General features: G+C 41.5%; 1 protein-coding gene and 1 long non-coding RNA gene across 3 annotated transcripts in view; one reads left to right on the forward strand and one right to left on the reverse strand.

Moving 5' to 3' along the window:
- Positions 1 to 6,175: 6,175 nt before the first annotated feature.
- The window catches only part of Tnfaip8l3 (TNF alpha induced protein 8 like 3), a 42,005-nt gene continuing 29,521 nt past the window's right edge, over positions 6,176 to 18,659 (reverse strand). Inside the window, exons 1-2 of one of the 2 annotated variants that reach the window (XM_039082372.2) lie at positions 13,060 to 13,209; positions 6,176 to 8,163 (exon numbers count right to left, since the gene is read on the reverse strand). In XM_039082372.2, coding sequence (XP_038938300.1) covers positions 7,601 to 8,077 — 477 coding nt within the window. In that variant the 5' untranslated portion in view covers positions 8,078 to 8,163; positions 13,060 to 13,209 and the 3' untranslated portion in view covers positions 6,176 to 7,600. Of the gene's footprint in view, positions 8,164 to 13,059; positions 13,210 to 18,659 lie in introns of those variants that run through there. The other variant, NM_001399312.1, reaches the window with a different exon arrangement.
- On the forward strand, positions 13,210 to 16,818 carry LOC134480168 (uncharacterized). Its single transcript, XR_010054389.1, has 2 exons — positions 13,210 to 13,968; positions 16,576 to 16,818. It is a non-coding gene; the product is annotated as an uncharacterized LOC134480168 (long non-coding RNA).

The raw sequence follows: 18,659 nt of genomic DNA on the forward strand, positions 1-18,659 counted from the left end.
GCTCATTGGCATGTCCCACAAGCCCAGCACCCAATGGCAGCATAGGGTAAATGTAATCTAGCACTTCTGTTTCACCTTCTCAAGGTATCAGTCTCACATCACAGCAGCAAGGCAGAGTGTGGGACCACACCTGGCAATGGTACAACTCTTGATCTGCGGTTCAACCAATATTGGCTCCTGTTACATAGGAGCTGTCACTGCAAATATTGATGGGAAAAGCAGACATCTCTAAAATCATGCTGACTGCAAGAGTTCTGCTTGTTGAGCTGAAGTGCAGAATGCATCATACTTCAGAACTCGAGGAAGAGTGCGGGCAGCAAGTCATTGCCGGAGGTGTCCATAAAGACAGTTTAGCCAAAGGAGGGGGTTGAGACTGTGCTATCTTGGCAAAAATAAACCCGTGAGTAGATACAAAATGTAACAACCTGAATGGCGGAAAATGAGACTCAAGCTGGGCAGTGTGAGTAGCCAAAGAGCATTGCCAGGTAGTGGGCTGTTGGCAGAACTGACGTTGATCTTCTAAATATGGGATGATAATTACGTTTGTCTTTTTACCCAGCATTTCCATAGCACATTTGCACCCCCTTAAGATTGATTTTCCCACCAACCATAGTAAGGTTTAGAATCCTGGAGGCACATTGTTCCAAATACAACTATTCCAAAGTGCCTTACAGCCCAGTAGGGTCACAGCCTATTCCACTTTGGCTAAAGCCATCCCGGCCTCAGAAATAAAAGGGATCCACCTCCTTTTTAAAAATTGGAAAAAGTGTAGAAAGTTCCTGGGTCGTAAGCTTAAGGAAGAGTCTGAGCCAATAATGATCTCCCAGCAGGTTTTTAGAATAGTTAAGAGTTTTGAGATCATCTTTACAGATTTCTAGATTTTGAAGGCAGAGAGTATATTCCTCTCTAACTATACTTAGATGTTGGACTAGAGATGTTTAGAGAACCTCTTTGCTTGTTTCTGGAATAATTTGAAGCCTATGGACCTAAAAGTTGTTTTTGAGGTGGACAAAGACAGCTAGCTGCCAATTTAGGAGTCAAGATGGTGGATTAGAATACCATCCATACAGTAATGATACAAGCTTAGGGTTGTTGTTATACACAGGCTTGATAGTCTCAACAGACTCCTGGTGCATTGTAGGACTGTATTTCATAGCCTGGAGAAGAACTTTCTATTGGAAGCAATGAGCAGGCAGATGGGGATGAACCATGGGCACATCTCCTCTTTTAATGTTGGAGAATATCACTAGTTGAACTATTTTTAATTCCTGTATAATATCAAATTAATTTGGGGAAACTGAGTCAGAACTTTATTATTTCCCCTGTATAATCTTCATCTATTATGCCTAGAAAAATCTGTAGTAACCACAGAATCTGATTGATTTTTCCTAAAATAAGTCCTACTGTGCCAGTAGGGATGACTTGGAGTCCCATGTAGAGGTTAGTGTAAGACATGTGGTAGAAATGAGGTCCAATCCTCCACCGCCTGAGGTTACCTGACAGCTGATTGGTGCTGTACTTGGGTGGCTGAGGGTCATTTGTCAGCCCTCTTGGCTTAGGGGACTCACAAGGTGATAGATAGCCCTTGTAGTTTGATGGGGCAGACTCCGTTTTCCATTTCCCAGCCCTGCCAGAGATTGTCCTGTATATCTGTATGCCAGTAGGAATCACTGACCTAGTAGATTCTTCTCTGACATTGTGGGCACAAACAGGGGTCATGATGATTGTCCAGATGGCACTGGGGCCTGCTTGTTTTTAAATTGTAAATCCTGTGGTAATAGTCACAAGCAAAATAAGGTTTTCTGCATGTATAACAGGTGCCCCATCCCCCACAAAGCATATAACTTCCTTAAGGGCTGCTTCGAGAGCAACACCTTGACGGTGTCTAGGACCTATGTGTGTACATTATCTCATCGTCTCTTATAAATGTAAGAGCTCATATAAACCCCCAAGTGACTCCTTACCTGTCTTGTGAGCATTTTTAAAAATCATCTGTTTTATGAGCACCTTTTCTGTCTCAGGACCATGTGTAAGGTGCCCTCGTAAGAGTTGGGTCACAAGGTCTGGATACAATTCTTCTGGACCCTGGTGAACCTCAATTATTGACAAAGATTTTTGCCTCTTGCTGGGCAATTCTTTCCATGGTCTCAGGCTTGCAAAGTATAATGTAATTCATGGATGGACCCTTTGTAAGGTCCTTTCCTCAGAAGCATGCCTTTGGTTATAACAACTCCATAGGCTAGATTATGTTGATCCTGGTCCTGACATAATTCTGTAACTCACTCTAACTTCTTACTGTTACTCATTACTAAGTGAAAGTAATGCCTTAGGTTTTACCCCCTTCAATCCGACATAGGCCAGGTCTTGAACTTTTAATATTTCTGAAGCAGTGTACTTTGTAAGCATGAGTAAGTCATAACAGCTTTTTTATTTTTTGACAGCCTTTTTATTTCTTAATGGTAAATGCACTAATGAAATTACCACAAAGGACATCTAAGTTAGATACAAACAGTTATCTTCTCTCTACAAAGTATTTGTTCGTTCAAGTGTGGGTGTGTCTCTGTGTATACGTGTCTGTGTGTTTCTATGTGCATATATTTGTGTGTGTACGTATTAAATGTATGTGTATTTGTGCATCTGTGTTATGTATCTCTGTGTGTGTGGACCTCTTTGTATATGTTATGTAGGTATATGTGTGTGTTAGTGGATATCTGTGTTTTATATGTGTGTGTCTGTGTTATGTGTTTCTCTCTCTTTCTCTGTGTGTGTGTGTGTGTCAGTGGATTGCTGTATTATATGTATATGCACCTGTGCTACATGTGTATGCATGTGTGTTAGTGGATGTCTGTGTTATATGTGTGTATGTGTGTCTGTGATGCTTATGTGTGCGTGTGCATGCATACACATACATGTGTGTCATTTGATGTCTGTAGTGTGAATTTAATGCTTCATTTATTGTTCTTTTCCATCTGATCAGTGATACGTGGGAAATATACCTGGATTCCTCCCTTCCTTCAGTTCTGTTTTTCTGCCTTCCTGTAATACTTTTTTCCTAGATATTTTAAAGGGAAAAACTAAATCATGTTCATAAATTTGAAAAATTTGATTCTCATGAGCCTTTTCCCCCTACTGAGTCTTGATGTAATTTTGTGACTATATTGGAGACTTACAACATGGCAGCTCTTTTAACATTGATAATCTATCTACTTTCATTCAACAAAATTCTTATTTATTTTCATTCTTATTTATTTGCTTCTAAGAAGCAAAATTATGTTGATGATTTTTGCAAAAGTGTTATCATAAATAAAAATGTGCAAACTAATCTATTAATATATAAGCTAAAAATATAAGATCAAAAGGGGGAAATTTCTTGATCCTGTGGAATCATAAATAATACACAGAGAAACTCAGAACACAATACATGGGACTCAGCTTTTAACTTCATTTATATTAGTTAGCGATCCACAGTTGTCTTCCGTTTATTAATTACTCAAAGTGACTTTATATACCTAGGTATCTATGTCATTCCGTTCCTTAGTTTTGAGTTCAAAGGCCACTGTTCAATATTTGTTGTGTGATACTGGAACTAGACCTCCAGACCACATTTCTGCGTTGTCAGGATTCCTGCTGGGCTCTGCAGTTCTGGAGTTTGCTGGGCTGAAGTGGGGGAGGAGACGTTCTGCTTGTGTTGTTTGCTCCAGTATCACCATAGCAACACCTCTCTACTTCAGCAGCAACAGCTGAATCTAGTTTATACTTGTTCTAATATTTATGGACCAGCTTTATCATAGCCTCTAAGTGTCTCCGGCACCAGGCAGTTGGCATTGATCCCTCTGCTAACAGATCTACCCTTGGTCCCACAGAGTCTCTTCTGGGAAACTCAGACCTCAGCAGTAGATAAAAGAGAAGTCTCTTTCTAAGTGGTCAGCACTCATGTCCTTGGGACCTCTTCTTGTGTAATTTTTTTGGAAAATAGTTCTAACCTTGGATCTCTGGTTTTGCGGTTGCTACCTGGTGATACTTGAAAGTTTGTGGTGTTTTGAGGCTTATTTAAATTAACTTGCGATAGGTGAACTTGCTGTTCCCAACTTTCTACAGAAGTTATGGCTAAGCTGAAAAACTAATTCAATCAAAGTTAATTAGTTCTTAAAAAAAAAGGGTGGGGGGCAAAGAGAAACTGAAGGCATTTTCTTTAAAATTAGGGACAAATCAGGTGCGCCCACCTTCTCACCATGTTTACTACAGTGCCGGAAGTCTTAGCTAGCTCAATCGGACAAGTGAAGGCGATAGAGAAGATGCAAAGGAGTCAAATCTCCTTGTCTGTAGATGATATTCTTCTATACAGAGAAGACCCTGAAGAGTTCACACCTGATTAACACATTCAGAAAAGCAGCAGGATTCAAATTTAACACTGAAAAACTCCATAGTCTTTCTGAATACAAATGACAAGCTTGCCAAGAAAAAAAAAAATCAGGGAAACAATCGAGTTTACAACAGCCTTTAAAAATCATGGGATAAATCCATAATAAAAACTTTAAGACACTGAAAAAAAGACATGGAAGATTCTACCAAGAGATGAGCTCTCGAGCTCAAGGGTTGGCAGGATTAACACTGTAAAAACAGCCATTTTACAAAAAAACAATTTACAGATTTAATGCCGTTCCTATTGACTCAAAATTCAAATGCAATTCTTTACAGAAAAAAACCCTTGAATGTTACAAGAAAGCACAAAAGACAACAATCAAACCCCTAAGCAGTGAAAAGAGGGCTGGAAGGACCACCATCCCAGACTTCAAGTTGTACTCAGGATATATACTTAAAGGACTATCGTATTCCTTGGTTTGCTTTCTACTGGCGTGATAAAACATCTTGACCAAAAGCAACTTGAGAAGGAAAGAATTTACGTCTTCTCACAGACTAACATCTTTATGAAAGGAATTAAGTGCACAAATTCATAGTAGGAGCCTGAAGGCAGGAAGTAAAGTAGAGGCCATGGATGCATGCTACTTCCTGGCTTGGTTCCCCTGGTTTGCTCAGCCCTGATTCCTTACATAGTCTTGGATCACCCACCCAGGGGTGGTATCATTTCCATCAAGCTAGGTCCTTTCACATCAGTCATTGATCAAGAAAATACTCTAGACTTTTGCCTACAATCAGATGTATGTGTTTTCTCAATAGATATCCTTCTTCCCAGAAAACTCTAGCTTATGTCAAGTTGACAAACATTCAACCAAGTCAGTGGACCCCTTGTCATGCTCGACACTGATAGAACATTATTATTAGTGCATAACCTTTCCTTTTTTGTTTATCCTAAGATCAATGTCACGATATAAGACACACTATAGCTTTTGAAGTCACACAGTGTTTAAAGGCTCAGCCTCTCTAAAGTACCCAAAGTCTCTCTAAAATTCCAAAGATTGGGCTCCTTTAAAATCACAGACAAGTTACATATTTCTTATTCTAAGAGGGAAGAACCAGGGACAGTCGCAATAAATCAAAGCAGAACCAATGTTTAACAGTGGAAATTAAATCCTGTAGCTCAAGGTCCCACATCTGGAATTGACTCAGATCTTGGCCTGGGCAGCTCTACTTCTCGGGCTCAGCCATGTACAGAATACATAGCCCTAGTCACTAACTCTGATAATACATTACTATTATATAACCAAAGATCTCAACAGCTTATTAAAACACAACCCGAATTTTAAATGGGAAAAGGCAAGAGGAGAAATTTCTCAAAAAGAGGCATACTGATAGCCAAAATATTTGTAAAGATTATTAAATTAATCAATTATTAGGAAAACACACATTGAAATCACAGTGAGATTTCACTTCTCTGAGGATACAAGGATAATATAAAAGAGACAAAGGCTGACACGTATTAATAGGAATGTGGAAGAAACGGGAGCTTTATATGATGTTGCTTAGATACACAGCGGAACAGCCATTGCAGAAAACAGAACGGACGCTTCCTATGAAATAAAGAGTAAAACTACCCCCTGACCCAGAAACGGCATTACGGGCTCCATATGCCAAGTAAATGAAGTCACCGTGTTGAAGACAGGTACAGGGACTCCCATGTTTACTGTAGCAATATTTGAATAGCTAATACACGGGCTCGACACACCCATCAACAGATGAGCATCCGAAGAGAAAGTGACATTTGAACAGAATGGAATGGGTTTTTTTTTTTTATTGTAAAAAAAAAATTCTGACATTTGCAGCCATGTGGATAAAATTACAAAACTTTATGTTAAGTGAAATGAGACAGACATTGAACAAACACCGGGCAATTCACAGACAGGAAATAATTCAAAAGTTGCTATCTAAGAAATGAAGAGCCGAACATCAGTTATTTGAGAAGTGGAGAGGGAAAGAGACCGGGAGGGGTGGACAGTCACATTAACATAGGAGAATTATGCTATTCTGTTTCATAGTAGGGCAGTCATAGCTAACAATAATGTGCTATGTAGTACTAAATAGCTAGAGGGAGGGATTCTGAATATTCCTGCCGGAAAAAATAAATATTTGTGATAGATCTGCTAATTACACTGATTTGATAATGCAATATATACATCTACTGAAGCTTTATACTGCGACGAATACTTAAAATGATTACAGATCAGTTATAAATAAGATTTAAGGGCAGCAACCCCACCCCCTACAAGACGGAATTTACCATCTCATTAAGGAAATTAAAACCTATTCATCCAAACAGAACACGTCTGTGGAAGAAGAAAGGAATGGAGGAGACAAAGAGAGCGAGTCAACGCAGGCCGTGACATAGGGTGGCTGATGAGTAGATGACACTGGAGAGTCCGAGAAGCCAGAGAGAACCAGACGACGACAAGAGCATTGCTCTACCTAAACTGAGAGTCATTGCTGCAGCCTTGAATGGGTGTCTTCAAGTCACATGCGGAGTAAAGGGAGCAGTGTCACCTTGACTCTTGTTTCTCTTAAAGGAGGCGAGGAACTCTTTCTTCCTTTTCTTCTATTTCTTTCCTGAGAGTTTTCTGTCTGAGCCTCAGTCTGCAGTCCACACTATCCCCGCCCCTGGTCATAATTCTTTTAGCTCAGCCTCTCTGGTACTGTGATCACTAAATATGCTCTGACAACTGGCCACGAACAAACCCACTAATTACGAAATATTATGCCGCATCCGTTTATTATATATAGTCACTGGTCTCTGTTTCACAAAACTGAGTGCGAGGTTTCCTGTTCAGTCCTTGCCACAGCCCTGTGAGGTAGTCAGGAGGCATGGAGCTCCAGAACACAGATTTCCCTAACAGCGGCAGGGCTGCTCTCCACACCCATGTCTTCTGTATCCTAACGCAGGGCGCCTTCCACTACGAGATGAATGGAGCAAAGCAGCCTTCGTGCTCAGACCAGTCGTCTGTTCTTTGCAAACACAGTTCATTTAGACTTGGGAGCTCATGCCTGTGCTCAGGGGGTAAACGCACCCAAGCCTGGGTTAGAATCAGCATCAGAGTGATAAAGGAGACACAAGAACATCTTGAGCAAGGGTTGCTGCTTGATTCTCACTGGGCGAGGAGGTTGAATATTCTGACTTCGAAGCAGCAAAGTCCACGAGAGGAGAAGCTATTCAGAGGATTTTGTCATCTAACAATTTATTGATTCCTTCGCAAATCCTCTTGAGATTGGGCCTGCAGTTTCCGTGCGGACTGTAGAGAGTGGAAAGGAATTCCACATCAGCGAAGTGGTTGAAGACATGGTTTATGCGTCCGTGGGTTCTGGGCGTCAAGTGTCGCTGTACCAGTTCATGGACCAGGTCCTTGCACTCATGCAGAAGTTTAGAGAGCACATTCGTATCAAAGGTATACTCCACTTCGTAGAAGCTGACCATGGTCATGGCGGTCTGGTTCAGTTTCTTCCGGAGTTTCTCCACAATCACAACCTCCTCTTGACTGAACTGTTTGTTCCGGTAGAGAATACCAATTTTGATCGCCACCTTTATTACATCCTTCATGATCTTGTGGGCCTCCTTCTTGTTGTGGGTGTGTTCTTCGGTGACTTTGTACAGCTCATCAAAGATCTCGCTGCTGGTGTCATCGATCAGCATGTTGGCCACAGTTTTGCTGGCTATCTTGCTCAGGATCTTCTTCTGGGCTTGAAGGGCGAGACTCTTGGAGCTAAACACATGAGGACCTATGGGTAAAGAGATACATGCAGGAACGTGAGAACTGTTACTTTGGTGTTTGTTTGTTTGTTTGTTTGTTTGTTTGCAAATAACACACATTAAGTTGAACTTCTATCCTTAGAGCAAAACCTCATGCCTACATCCACAACTACACTAACTAAACTGTACCCCAGATCTTCCCAAGTGTCACCATACCCTAGTCACCAATGTTTTTGTTAACTTTAGATTACACTCTTTCTCTCTCTCTCTCTCTCTCTCTCTCTCCCCCTCTCTCTCTCTTTCTTTCTTTCTTTATCCATTTATTCATTCTGTGCAATGGTGTGGGCATGGGTGTTACGGTCATGTGTGTGTTTGTGGGATTCGGCTCTCTCCTTCCACCATGTGGGTCCCAAGGATTAAACTCAGTTCGTCATAATAACTGAATCACTCTCGATAGCCCTCACCACTGTTCTTGACAGCATAAGGAAAAACTGGGGACACAGACACCAACAATGCCAAACCACCATCTGCTTTGGCCTCTTCACATATGCCTTCCATCCTGAGAACTTTAAATGGCACCCATGCTCACTCCTCAGTGGCAGTGTCTTCCTCTCATCCAGACCAAATCGTGCCATCTTAGACCTCCTCCATGCATACGGCCTCTCCGACTTGACTACTTACCAAACATTTCCCCGTAGCTTCTGGTACCATGGGAACTATTCAGTTTTGCAACTTACACCAGAGAATTATTACGTAGTGACCAGAATGTAATTAATCTCCTTTCCAGAGACATAGGGACAGTTGGTCATGAAACTACTTTCTTAAACCGAGTCTCAGGATCCACTTTATTGAGTCTAAGATATATTATTTTCACTTTCAAGATAATTGGAAATTGTGGTATGTTAAAGATGCCAGGCAGTGTTGTGTTGTGGTTATCATTACCCGTATGTACAACTTTCACCATAGATATCAGAAATTGGAGAGAAAGTCAAAAGAACTCTGCTAAGAAATGTTACTAACAGGGGTTGGGGATTTAGCTCAGTGGTAGAGAGCTTGCCTAGAAAGTGCAAGGCCCTGGGTTTGGTCCCCAGTTCCGAAAAAAAGAAAAAAAAAGAAATGTTACTAACAAATGCTTACTTGTTTATTATTTATTTACTTATTTGTCTATTTTTATTTTTGAAATGGGAGTCTCACAGGGGGTGGGGACTTAGCTTATTGGGAGAGCACTTCCTTAGAAAGCACAAGGCTCTGGGCATGGTCCATCTTGAAACACACACACACACACACACACACACACACACACACACACAAAGACACAGGGTCTTGCTATGTAGCACAGGCTGGTCTGGAACATCTTACGTGGCATAAGCTAGACTTGAACTTAAGATCCTCCTGCCTCTGCCTCTCAAGAGTTGGGTTACAGGTATGTATCACTATGCCCAGGTCACCACAGTTCTTGAGGGCATAAACTGTGTGGAACGTAGGAAGGTCAACAAATGACAGATTGAACATGCCTTGTATGACTAGCACACTGATGAAACTTAGAAAAACCACAGCCAACTTGTTTTGTTCCTATCCACCTTGTGACTAAAGGAGAGCACGTGTGGTTTTTGTTTTTTAAATGTCTATATAAGCCTATCCTGAATTTATTGAAATATTCTACAAAGTCTACGAATGGTCTATGTAGCCCAGGTTGGCTTTGATCTTTCAATACTCATATGCCTACCTCTTTGGTATTGGAATTATAGGAATGGGCCATAATACTTGGCTCACCTGCAGAATTTTAATTTCATGTAGGTTCTTATTGCTTTAAGATACTTGATTAACACACATTAATTATCTACAACTAAAGTGTGCAGGTTAATTGAGACTTAAGGACAATTCTTGTGGCACTAAACCCCTAAGGATTGATAATTTTCTTTTTAGCAGACATAATGCTCATACCAAGACTAGCCTGGGTTGGATATTTATTAATCTTTAAAAAGATAAAAGTTTTATTAGAAACACATTTCTAAATGGCATGTGGAATAGTGGGTTAAAGTACTTTGATTAAAAGACATGTCATCAATGTGAATTTAGACAGGCATTTTGTCTGGAAAGGTTCTCCATCCCAGAGCTACAGAGCCCTGTAAAGTTCTCCCTGGGAGGAAACACTGTGATTGGACAGAGGAAAGAAGAAAGATCACCGTGCTTTGGCTCCACATATCTCCCTAGGTAAAAGAATTTGTTTAAAGTCTGCAGAGAGAGGATGAGTAGAAATCAGAAAGAGCATTTGTATCTGGAAGATGGTTCCTTCAAAACTCTCTGGAGCTGGGTAGGTGGTGCATGTTTGTGCTGAGAAGAAGCTGAGTTTGAGATCAGCGTTGAGAAGCTTCAAACCAAGACAGGAAGTCGGGCTTGGACATGGCTCAGCAGTTACCAGCACGGAATGACTGCTCCTGCAGAGGGCCTGAGTTCAGTTCCCAGGACCCATTCCAGGCAGCTCACAGCTACCTGGAACTCTGTCTCCAGAGGATGGTCTCCTCTGGCCCTTGTGGGCACCTGCACTCATGTGCATATATACACATGCAGATAGACGGATGGACAGACAGACAGATAATCTAAAATAAAATAAACCTGCTTTTTGTTTTAGACAAAATGTGTGCCCTGTGAAGAAAAAAAAAGAGTCCCTTAATTAAATAAATATGAAGAACACTGGCTGTTATACAAAATGAAATAGATTATTTTCTGTGAGGCTTCCTAAATACATTAAGGTGCTCTATCAATTCCAAGAGAAGGAGGAGATGATTGGTAGAAAAAACCCACCTGATCCCACCCTGATGTCCTTGCACCAGTGCTTGGAACCAATGCCATCTCACATGACAAAGCAGATGTGGTTAGGGGTCTTGAAGGAGAAGGATTATATTGTTCTATGCACAGGCCCATGGAATGACATGTTGTAAGGGAAAAGTGGGGGTAGAAGGGAGCAAGAGAAAAGGAGTGTGAGAACGGAAGGCAGGGGGTGACATGTCTGCTAGCTTTGCAGATGAAGGGTGAGGACACGAGCCGAGGACTCTGAGTGGCCTGTGGAGGCTAAGAATACCAGGTGAAGCATTCTTCCCTACACCACCCGAACCCCCGGGAACCTACTTCAGATTTCTGAGTTCCAGAAACACAAAGACAGACTAACAGCAGTTTAAGCCTCTACATTGCACTGTTGTGGTGACCGTAAGTTAACTGAGGTGGGTAGGATGAGATCTTGCATCTTTTACTATAATACCAAGCTCCTAGGTGGTTTCCCTAATGCTTCTGACCATCTCTCTGGAATAAAAATTACTTATCTGCAAATAAGCAGGATTTACAAACTTCTATTCTCAGAACTCAGAATATGAACATCTACAAAGACTTAAATGCTGAGTCTTGAGCAGAAGAAGCTGAGCCTATAGACCACTAAAACTACCAGGAAGTCTTTAAGGAAAAAACAAAACAAAACAAACCCTCTCCCCCACATCGCCAAGTAGATTCCCACATGACCAAAGATCTTAGCATTCTAAATGATTATGAGTTTATCCCAACACAGATGCCACATACAACCCATCCTATTGGATGCCCTGGGAAAGAAGGCTCTTGATGGTCTCCCACATCAGGTATTGTCAAGGCTTTAAGAAGTCCTGCAGTGCACATGACCCCGTGGTTTTGTTTAGTCACCCAGCCACAAACTTACTAGGTACACACACACACACACACACACACACACACACACACACACACACACACACACACAATGCATATACATATAAATTTGTAAAACACATCCTGTGGTATGCATTATTAGAAACAGTGGAAAGGATTAATAGAAGTAAAATCAAGACAACCTGATTGACAGCACAGTTTTACAGAGATCTACAGAGGAGGGAATACACAATATTAGGAATGATTTAAGAGAGTGTGCACCCTGAGAGTATGGTCCTATTCAGAGATAATTTTGCACATGAAAATTCTGGGATTTTTCTATTCATACTTTTCTGTATTAGCAGAGGAACCATGTTGATAACATACCAGGAAAAAACTGTAGGCTTGAAGGAAGAATGTGACTTAAGTCTGGAAACTGTCTTAGTTAAGGCTTTACTGCTGTGAACTATGACCAAGGCAATGCTTATAAAGAACAGCATTTAATTGGGGCTGGCTTACAGGTTCAGAGGTTTAGTCCATTATCATCAAGGTGGGACCATGGCATTGTCTGGACAGGCATGGAGCAGGAGGAGCTGAGAGTTCTATATCTTCATCTGAAGGCAAATAGAATACTGACTTCCAGGCAGCTATGACAAGGATATTAAAGCCCATACCCATAGTGACACACCTATTCCAACAAGTCCACACCTCCAAATAGTGTCACTCCCTGGGCCAAGCACATACAAACCATCACAGGAACCAAGGACAAGGGTAAGGTGATTTGAAAAATAACCTTCACTGTGACTAGTGGGAAACACCAAAATATCCAGACTAGATGTTGAAACTTTAGTTTTTATTCCTATATACAAACCTCAGAAAGTGATTTTTGTTGGGGATATTTCTTTATTTCTGAACAAAAGTTCTCACTATCTAGGCATGAAGGGTAAGGAGTAATTTATGACACCTCAGAATTTCTGACTGTAGTCTGACAGTGGGAATCAAGTAGTCTTGAGAGGAAGGGAGAGAGAGAGAGAGAGAGAGAGAGAGAGAGAGAGAGAGAGAGAGAGAGAGAGAGAGAGAGAGAGAGAGAACCAGAATTGCTCTAAGTGCATACCTCAGTGCATGGAAAAGGCCTGGGACCGCACTGAGTGGCTGCTTTAAAAATGAGTGTTCAGCCAGCACACAAGTTATGCTTCCTTATTTCCAGAAAACACAAAGCTCTGCCAGATGGCGAAATGTCATGCTTACAGTGACGAGCAGCAGGGACGTCTTACCAGGCTTGGTGAGTGGGCAGGGAAGAGGCAGGGGAGCCCAGTGGGAATAAGGTAATAACCTTCGGTAGAGACAAGTAACCGATGGCCATAAAAGGCATCAGACACGAGCTGTCACCGAGCCTGGGAGAGTGCACCCAAGCATTGCCAGGATGTGGAGGTGCAAGGGCCAGAGCACAACTCTTCCGCCTTCCTCCTCACAGGACTCTGCCTCTCTACCTTTGTCACCTCCCCAAAAGGAGCATGGAAACCTTGCATCATTAAGGACAGAGAGACACATTCCAACTTTGCAGCAGAGAATGGTTCACAACAGCAAGCAAACAGCACCGCTTCGTTTCTATCGGCAGTTCAAAATGGCAGCAGGAAAGAGGATTATCTGCAACATGTTACGTAGACGTTACAAGTGGGCTGGTGCCCAGACGGAAGCAATGGATGTTGTTTATGAGGCCATCTGTCCAGGCCAGGAATCACGTGTACAAGGAAAGTGGCAACGTCAAGGCCACAGAGAAAGAAAAGCTCAGGCCAAGGAGCTGAGACCTCGTGGTTGTGGCTCCCAGTCGCTTATGACTCAGTCCAAGGAACAGAGAGAACTTCAAGGCATTCTGAGCAGGACAGGCTCACAAACAATTCTAACTTCCTTCCACCGTGACTTCAAAGAGCGCCGGTTGGCGAGACACAAAACCAAAGACTGGAGACTACGTTCTCTGCGTCAAGCACATATGAACAGAGAGGAGATGGCAGAGTCAGTGACTGTCCTCCTCTTGGCAAGATCTCTTCCACAGACATATTTTTAAGGTAAAAGCAACGATCTAGCGCGATCTGATGAGATTAGCCGTAAAGCCAGGCGTGACGGCACACACCAGTAACTTTAGCGCTGGGAGGCTGAGACAGTAGGATCGATGTGAGCTTGAGGTAAGACTGAACTACATAGATACTAAGATACTAGCATATCTTCACAATGAAAGTTGCCCATAAAAGTTTCAAAACTTAATAAAATTATATACAAAATACAGATCGTATTTCAGCATTGTCACTTGCTTTGAGGTATTTCCAAAAGGCAGTGGCAAACCGTGGTAACTGGGTAGAGTCACATAGATTTTGGTTTTGGTCTTGTCCTTTGGGGGGGGGGGGGGAGAGAGAGAGAGAGAGAGAGAGAGAGAGAGAGAGAGAGAGAGAGAGAGAGAGAGAGAGAGAGAGAGAAGCAGCCACATCAGTTGCTTTGGAGGGAGAGAGAAGTTAAAAGTGACGCTGTGTCTTGTATTCTCCCTACACTGGCTTTTCTGGTCTCAGCTGGTGATGCTTTCATGTCCTCCTACCCCACCCCCTTTCTCAGCCCTTAGTCCCGGGTGCTTGTGGGTATTGGCATGAAGGTGGAGATAAAGTTAAGTAAGTAACAGAGCACCCCACATCTCACGTATCTGACCCTGAACTCCCTATATTTCCCAAACGTTCCTGTTGTTCTCTAACAAGAATGAGAACATGGACTGCCTGAAACAGTCAACCATCCTGAAAGATAAGCTGGCTCCTTCTTCGAAATGCAGATGTTTGTCCTGCTAAACAAGATTGTCTTATTTCCTCTGGAGCCGTGCTGGATCCATCTTGGATTAACACCTAACCCCCCTAATCACCCACCAAGGGAATGGGTGTTTTTTTTGACTATGCAAGGGAGGAAAGGCAGATCTGAGTGACTCAGGGTGGCGTGAAGGGCAACGTAAGAAAAGACTAAATTATGAGGCTACGTTCACAGAGCAAGGAGTGCTGTATCAGCATGTTACCTGTCACAGACTCACCTCTGAAACTGTAAGCAAGTCTCCAGTTAAAAGGCTTTTGTAGGTTGCTTCTGTCATAGTGTCTCTTCACAGAAATAGAACAATAACTTAAAACGCTCCTTAATGATTCGTACTTTTTACTTAAGTGAAACATAAAAGGGACTTCAATTTAAATCCCCATCAAGCTAGGAAAGTTAATACTTGTCATTTAACACCAAAAAAAAAAAAATAATAAGGACAGCATTATGATTGAATAATGCCACACTTACCAGAAGATGAGAATAGATAATGGGTACAGTTTTTGTTTTGAAGCAGAATTATGTCCATTTTAAAGTTATGTAGATTTTTTCCTTATTAATTTTATAGCTAACAGTGAAAAGTAAATCAGTATTTGATCACTTTTCTTTACCAGAACTATCTGAAGCAGAAATTTGTGAAATTACTAGAGAGTGAGTCACCTCCAACTTGACAGGTTAATTCTGATGATCTGAGAGAGACTTTCATACCACAGAAGAGCAGCCATCAGGAAAGTCGACATCTATTTAAATACTTTAAACAAAGCCTAGTCAATCCCCATCCTTGCCTCTAGTAACTGGTATCCCTTTAAATGTAGGTTCTCATCAGGTAAAAATAACAAAAGTTTCCTTAAGGGGTAGTCTTGATCATTGAAGTACTTGATACATATAACTGCTCATACTGCTGCAGAGAGAGAGAGACAGGGAGAGAGAGAGAGAGAGAGAGAGAGAGAGAGAGAGAGAGAGAGAGAGAGAGAGATTACTTCTCTAAATCCACCATGCAGGAAGTAACAGCATTAGATTCTGCAGTCCACCCCATCATCCTGTGCTTTGCCCCAAACTAAGTATACACTATTTCAATACATACTAAACTTGAATGACAAACCGATTAGTTTAAATGTTTTCTTTAATTACTGCCAATTTTAAAATGAAGATTGTTTTCCTCTCCCTCAGAAGAATTTCCTTTTTACAAAAGTGCTGGAGAGATGGCTCCCTGGCTAAGAGCACTTACTGCTCTATCATGTGGGCCAGAGTTCAGATCCCCACTCGGGTGCTCAGAAATGCCTGTAACTCCAGTTCCAATGGGCTAGACAGACACCCTTTCCTGGCCTCCCTGGGCACATGTATACTCTCCTACAGGCATGCAGATATGTACACACTCACACTCACATGCGTGCACACACACTCACACTCACAAGCGCACACACACTACAAAAAAACCAATAAAGCATTTCAAGCATTAGATAAAGTAGAAGAAAATATCACACCTATATGGCCAATACCCAGAAAAAAATTTTTTTAAATTTTTTTAAATGTATTGTTATTGTGCATTTGATGTGTAGGTGTGGGTATGTACATGTGCCAAAGCCTACATATGGAAGTCAGAGGACAACTCTGTGTAGTTTGTCCTCTGTCACTCTGTTTCATGAGTTCTGGGGACTGTACTCCGGTCATCAGGTTGTAAGGCAAGCGTAACCAGCTCGGGAGCAGTTCTTAATTTTTTGCCCTCCAAGACAGAGGGAGGTGACATTCTCGTTGTTCAACTTCCCTCCTGCTTCTCTCTTCTCTAATCTAATTGACTTCAGATGCTGATGTGTTTATCTGATCTCTGGTTTTTATAGATGAGTGATTTTAAACTTTTCACAAAAGGTGTCACATAAACCTGTCAGAAGCATTTCATTCAACACCATGCTTTCAAGATTTGCCTAGTATGAACATATCTACATCATTCCTAGTGCCGGACATTGAAATTCATCACGTTTCCTGTGGACACACAGCAGCCTGCCAGATTCGACATCTAGAACATGCCCGCCAAGTCCCAGTGGAAGTGCTGCCAACTGGTCTCCAAGGAAACTGCACCAATTTTCACTCCCAGCAGTAGTGAGTTCCTGGGGTTAAGCTTCCTCATCAATAGCCCACATTTAATTTTCTTGTCCATCTGAATGGTAAAAAACAATGGTGTTTTGTTTCAACACGCATTGCTCTCAGCGGACAGCTTTACCATTCTCTCATTGCGGTATACAGAAGGTTTAAACTTTAACATACATTGGCCAGTAATTTCCTTGAGCTTTTTAAATCTGAATTTAAAAAATTCTTCCCTCCCATGGTGTAACAAAAGTCTCATATTTTTGAGAACGTTGCTTTTCACATTTAGGTCTTCAACCCATCTGGAAAATATATGTGCATATTATATGAGGTTTGGATAACTTTCCTCTACACTATTTATTTATTTATTTATTTATTTATTTATTTATTTATTGGCTAAATAGCACATCCTTTCTGTTACTGACCTCTCAGGCCTCTTTTTTGTTTCCATATCAAACTTCCACATTTAATGGATATACTTCTGAATTTTTTTTAATTTACCCTTTAGTCTGTTCGTCCATTTCAATAACAACACCACATCTCAATCGCTAATACCGTGGGTAATTATTCTATTTTATTCTGCTTAGAAACTCTCTTGGCCATTCTTTTCCTCTCCAGTATGAACTTTCAAATCACTTGCTCAAATGCATAGAATCTATTAGAGCTAATTACAGAGGTGATGAGTACAGAAGAACCCAGTCATCAACAGCCATTTAGTAACTGCAAGGAAGGGTCAATGAGCTGTGCACACTAATGGCCGGAGTTTCGTCCTCCAGAAGCCACGTGGGGGATGAGAACTAGGAAGTTGTTCTCTGCCTCTGCACACGTGCACCGACTCACACAGAAGAGTCAAGAAGTGAACTGTAAGTTGTATCAAAGAGAAAAAAATGTGCAAATGTTTTATAAGCATGATCAGACGACAGAGAAAATCTGGCCAAATGGTAAGAAAATAATGGATATGAAGTTTCCACATCAAAGGCATGAGTCCACCCCACTCCTCTACCCCACTCCTCCCAGTTATTAGGCTTGCTGGGCTCTGCTGACAGCTCTAGTCGATTTTCTGTGGCATCTCCTCGGTATCGTAAGGTAGCTGATTTACCTATGCACATTCGTCGTCCCCTACCTCACGTTTCCTTGTTTGTTTGTTGTTTTATTGTTTTTGTGTTTTTACAATGGTGGGACTACCTAGTGCAATCTTGGGAAATAATTATTTGGCATTTCTGTCTCACTCCTAACTTCAAAAGGATTACCTCTAAACCTTTTCCATCAACTATGATGCCTGCCGTGGTTGTTGTAAGAGTTTTTATAGCCTTTAGGAGCAAAATAAGTCATAAATCAAGACAAGTTTGAAATACATTGGTGGGTACATCAGACAGACTGGTGTCTAGCAAGATGAGGAAACCTTTCCTATGGGCCCAAGATGCTGTCCGATGGCATCCTTAACTTTTGGATTTATGGAAGCTAGTAGACCTTTTATAAAAGGTCTTAATCTATTAATCACAAATTCAGTTATAACCCAGAGGTGGGTCAGGAATGGCTGTTCTGGAGGGTTAAAATGAACCCAAGCTAAGCTAACTAGTCTTTGGATCTACAACATTTCAGTCTCTCCACAGAACTGACGTTCTACTCAGCCATTCTATGCAGACACAGCTCCTTTTTAGGAGAATTTGTTCATAGTTCCCCTTGTTGGACAGTGCCCTTTATGCACTCAGGGGCTACATTTTATTTATTTGATATTATAAGTCTCATAGCTGGAAGCTCATCCCTAGAATGCGAAGTTGGTGAGGCTGAGTTGTGGGCAGGACAGCAGCCTTCAGGGGAGAGCATAGCTGGTAAACGCCATTAAGAAAGAAACCCTTGGACCATGAGGATTTAGAGATGAATTATTTTCATATCCTCTGTATCTGACATAACACTGACAGATTACCATACCTAAGTCTAAGCAGTCAAGAAC

Source organism: Rattus norvegicus, chromosome 8 (genome assembly GCF_036323735.1).
Source record: "Rattus norvegicus strain BN/NHsdMcwi chromosome 8, GRCr8, whole genome shotgun sequence".
NCBI lineage: Eukaryota > Metazoa > Chordata > Mammalia > Rodentia > Muridae > Rattus > Rattus norvegicus.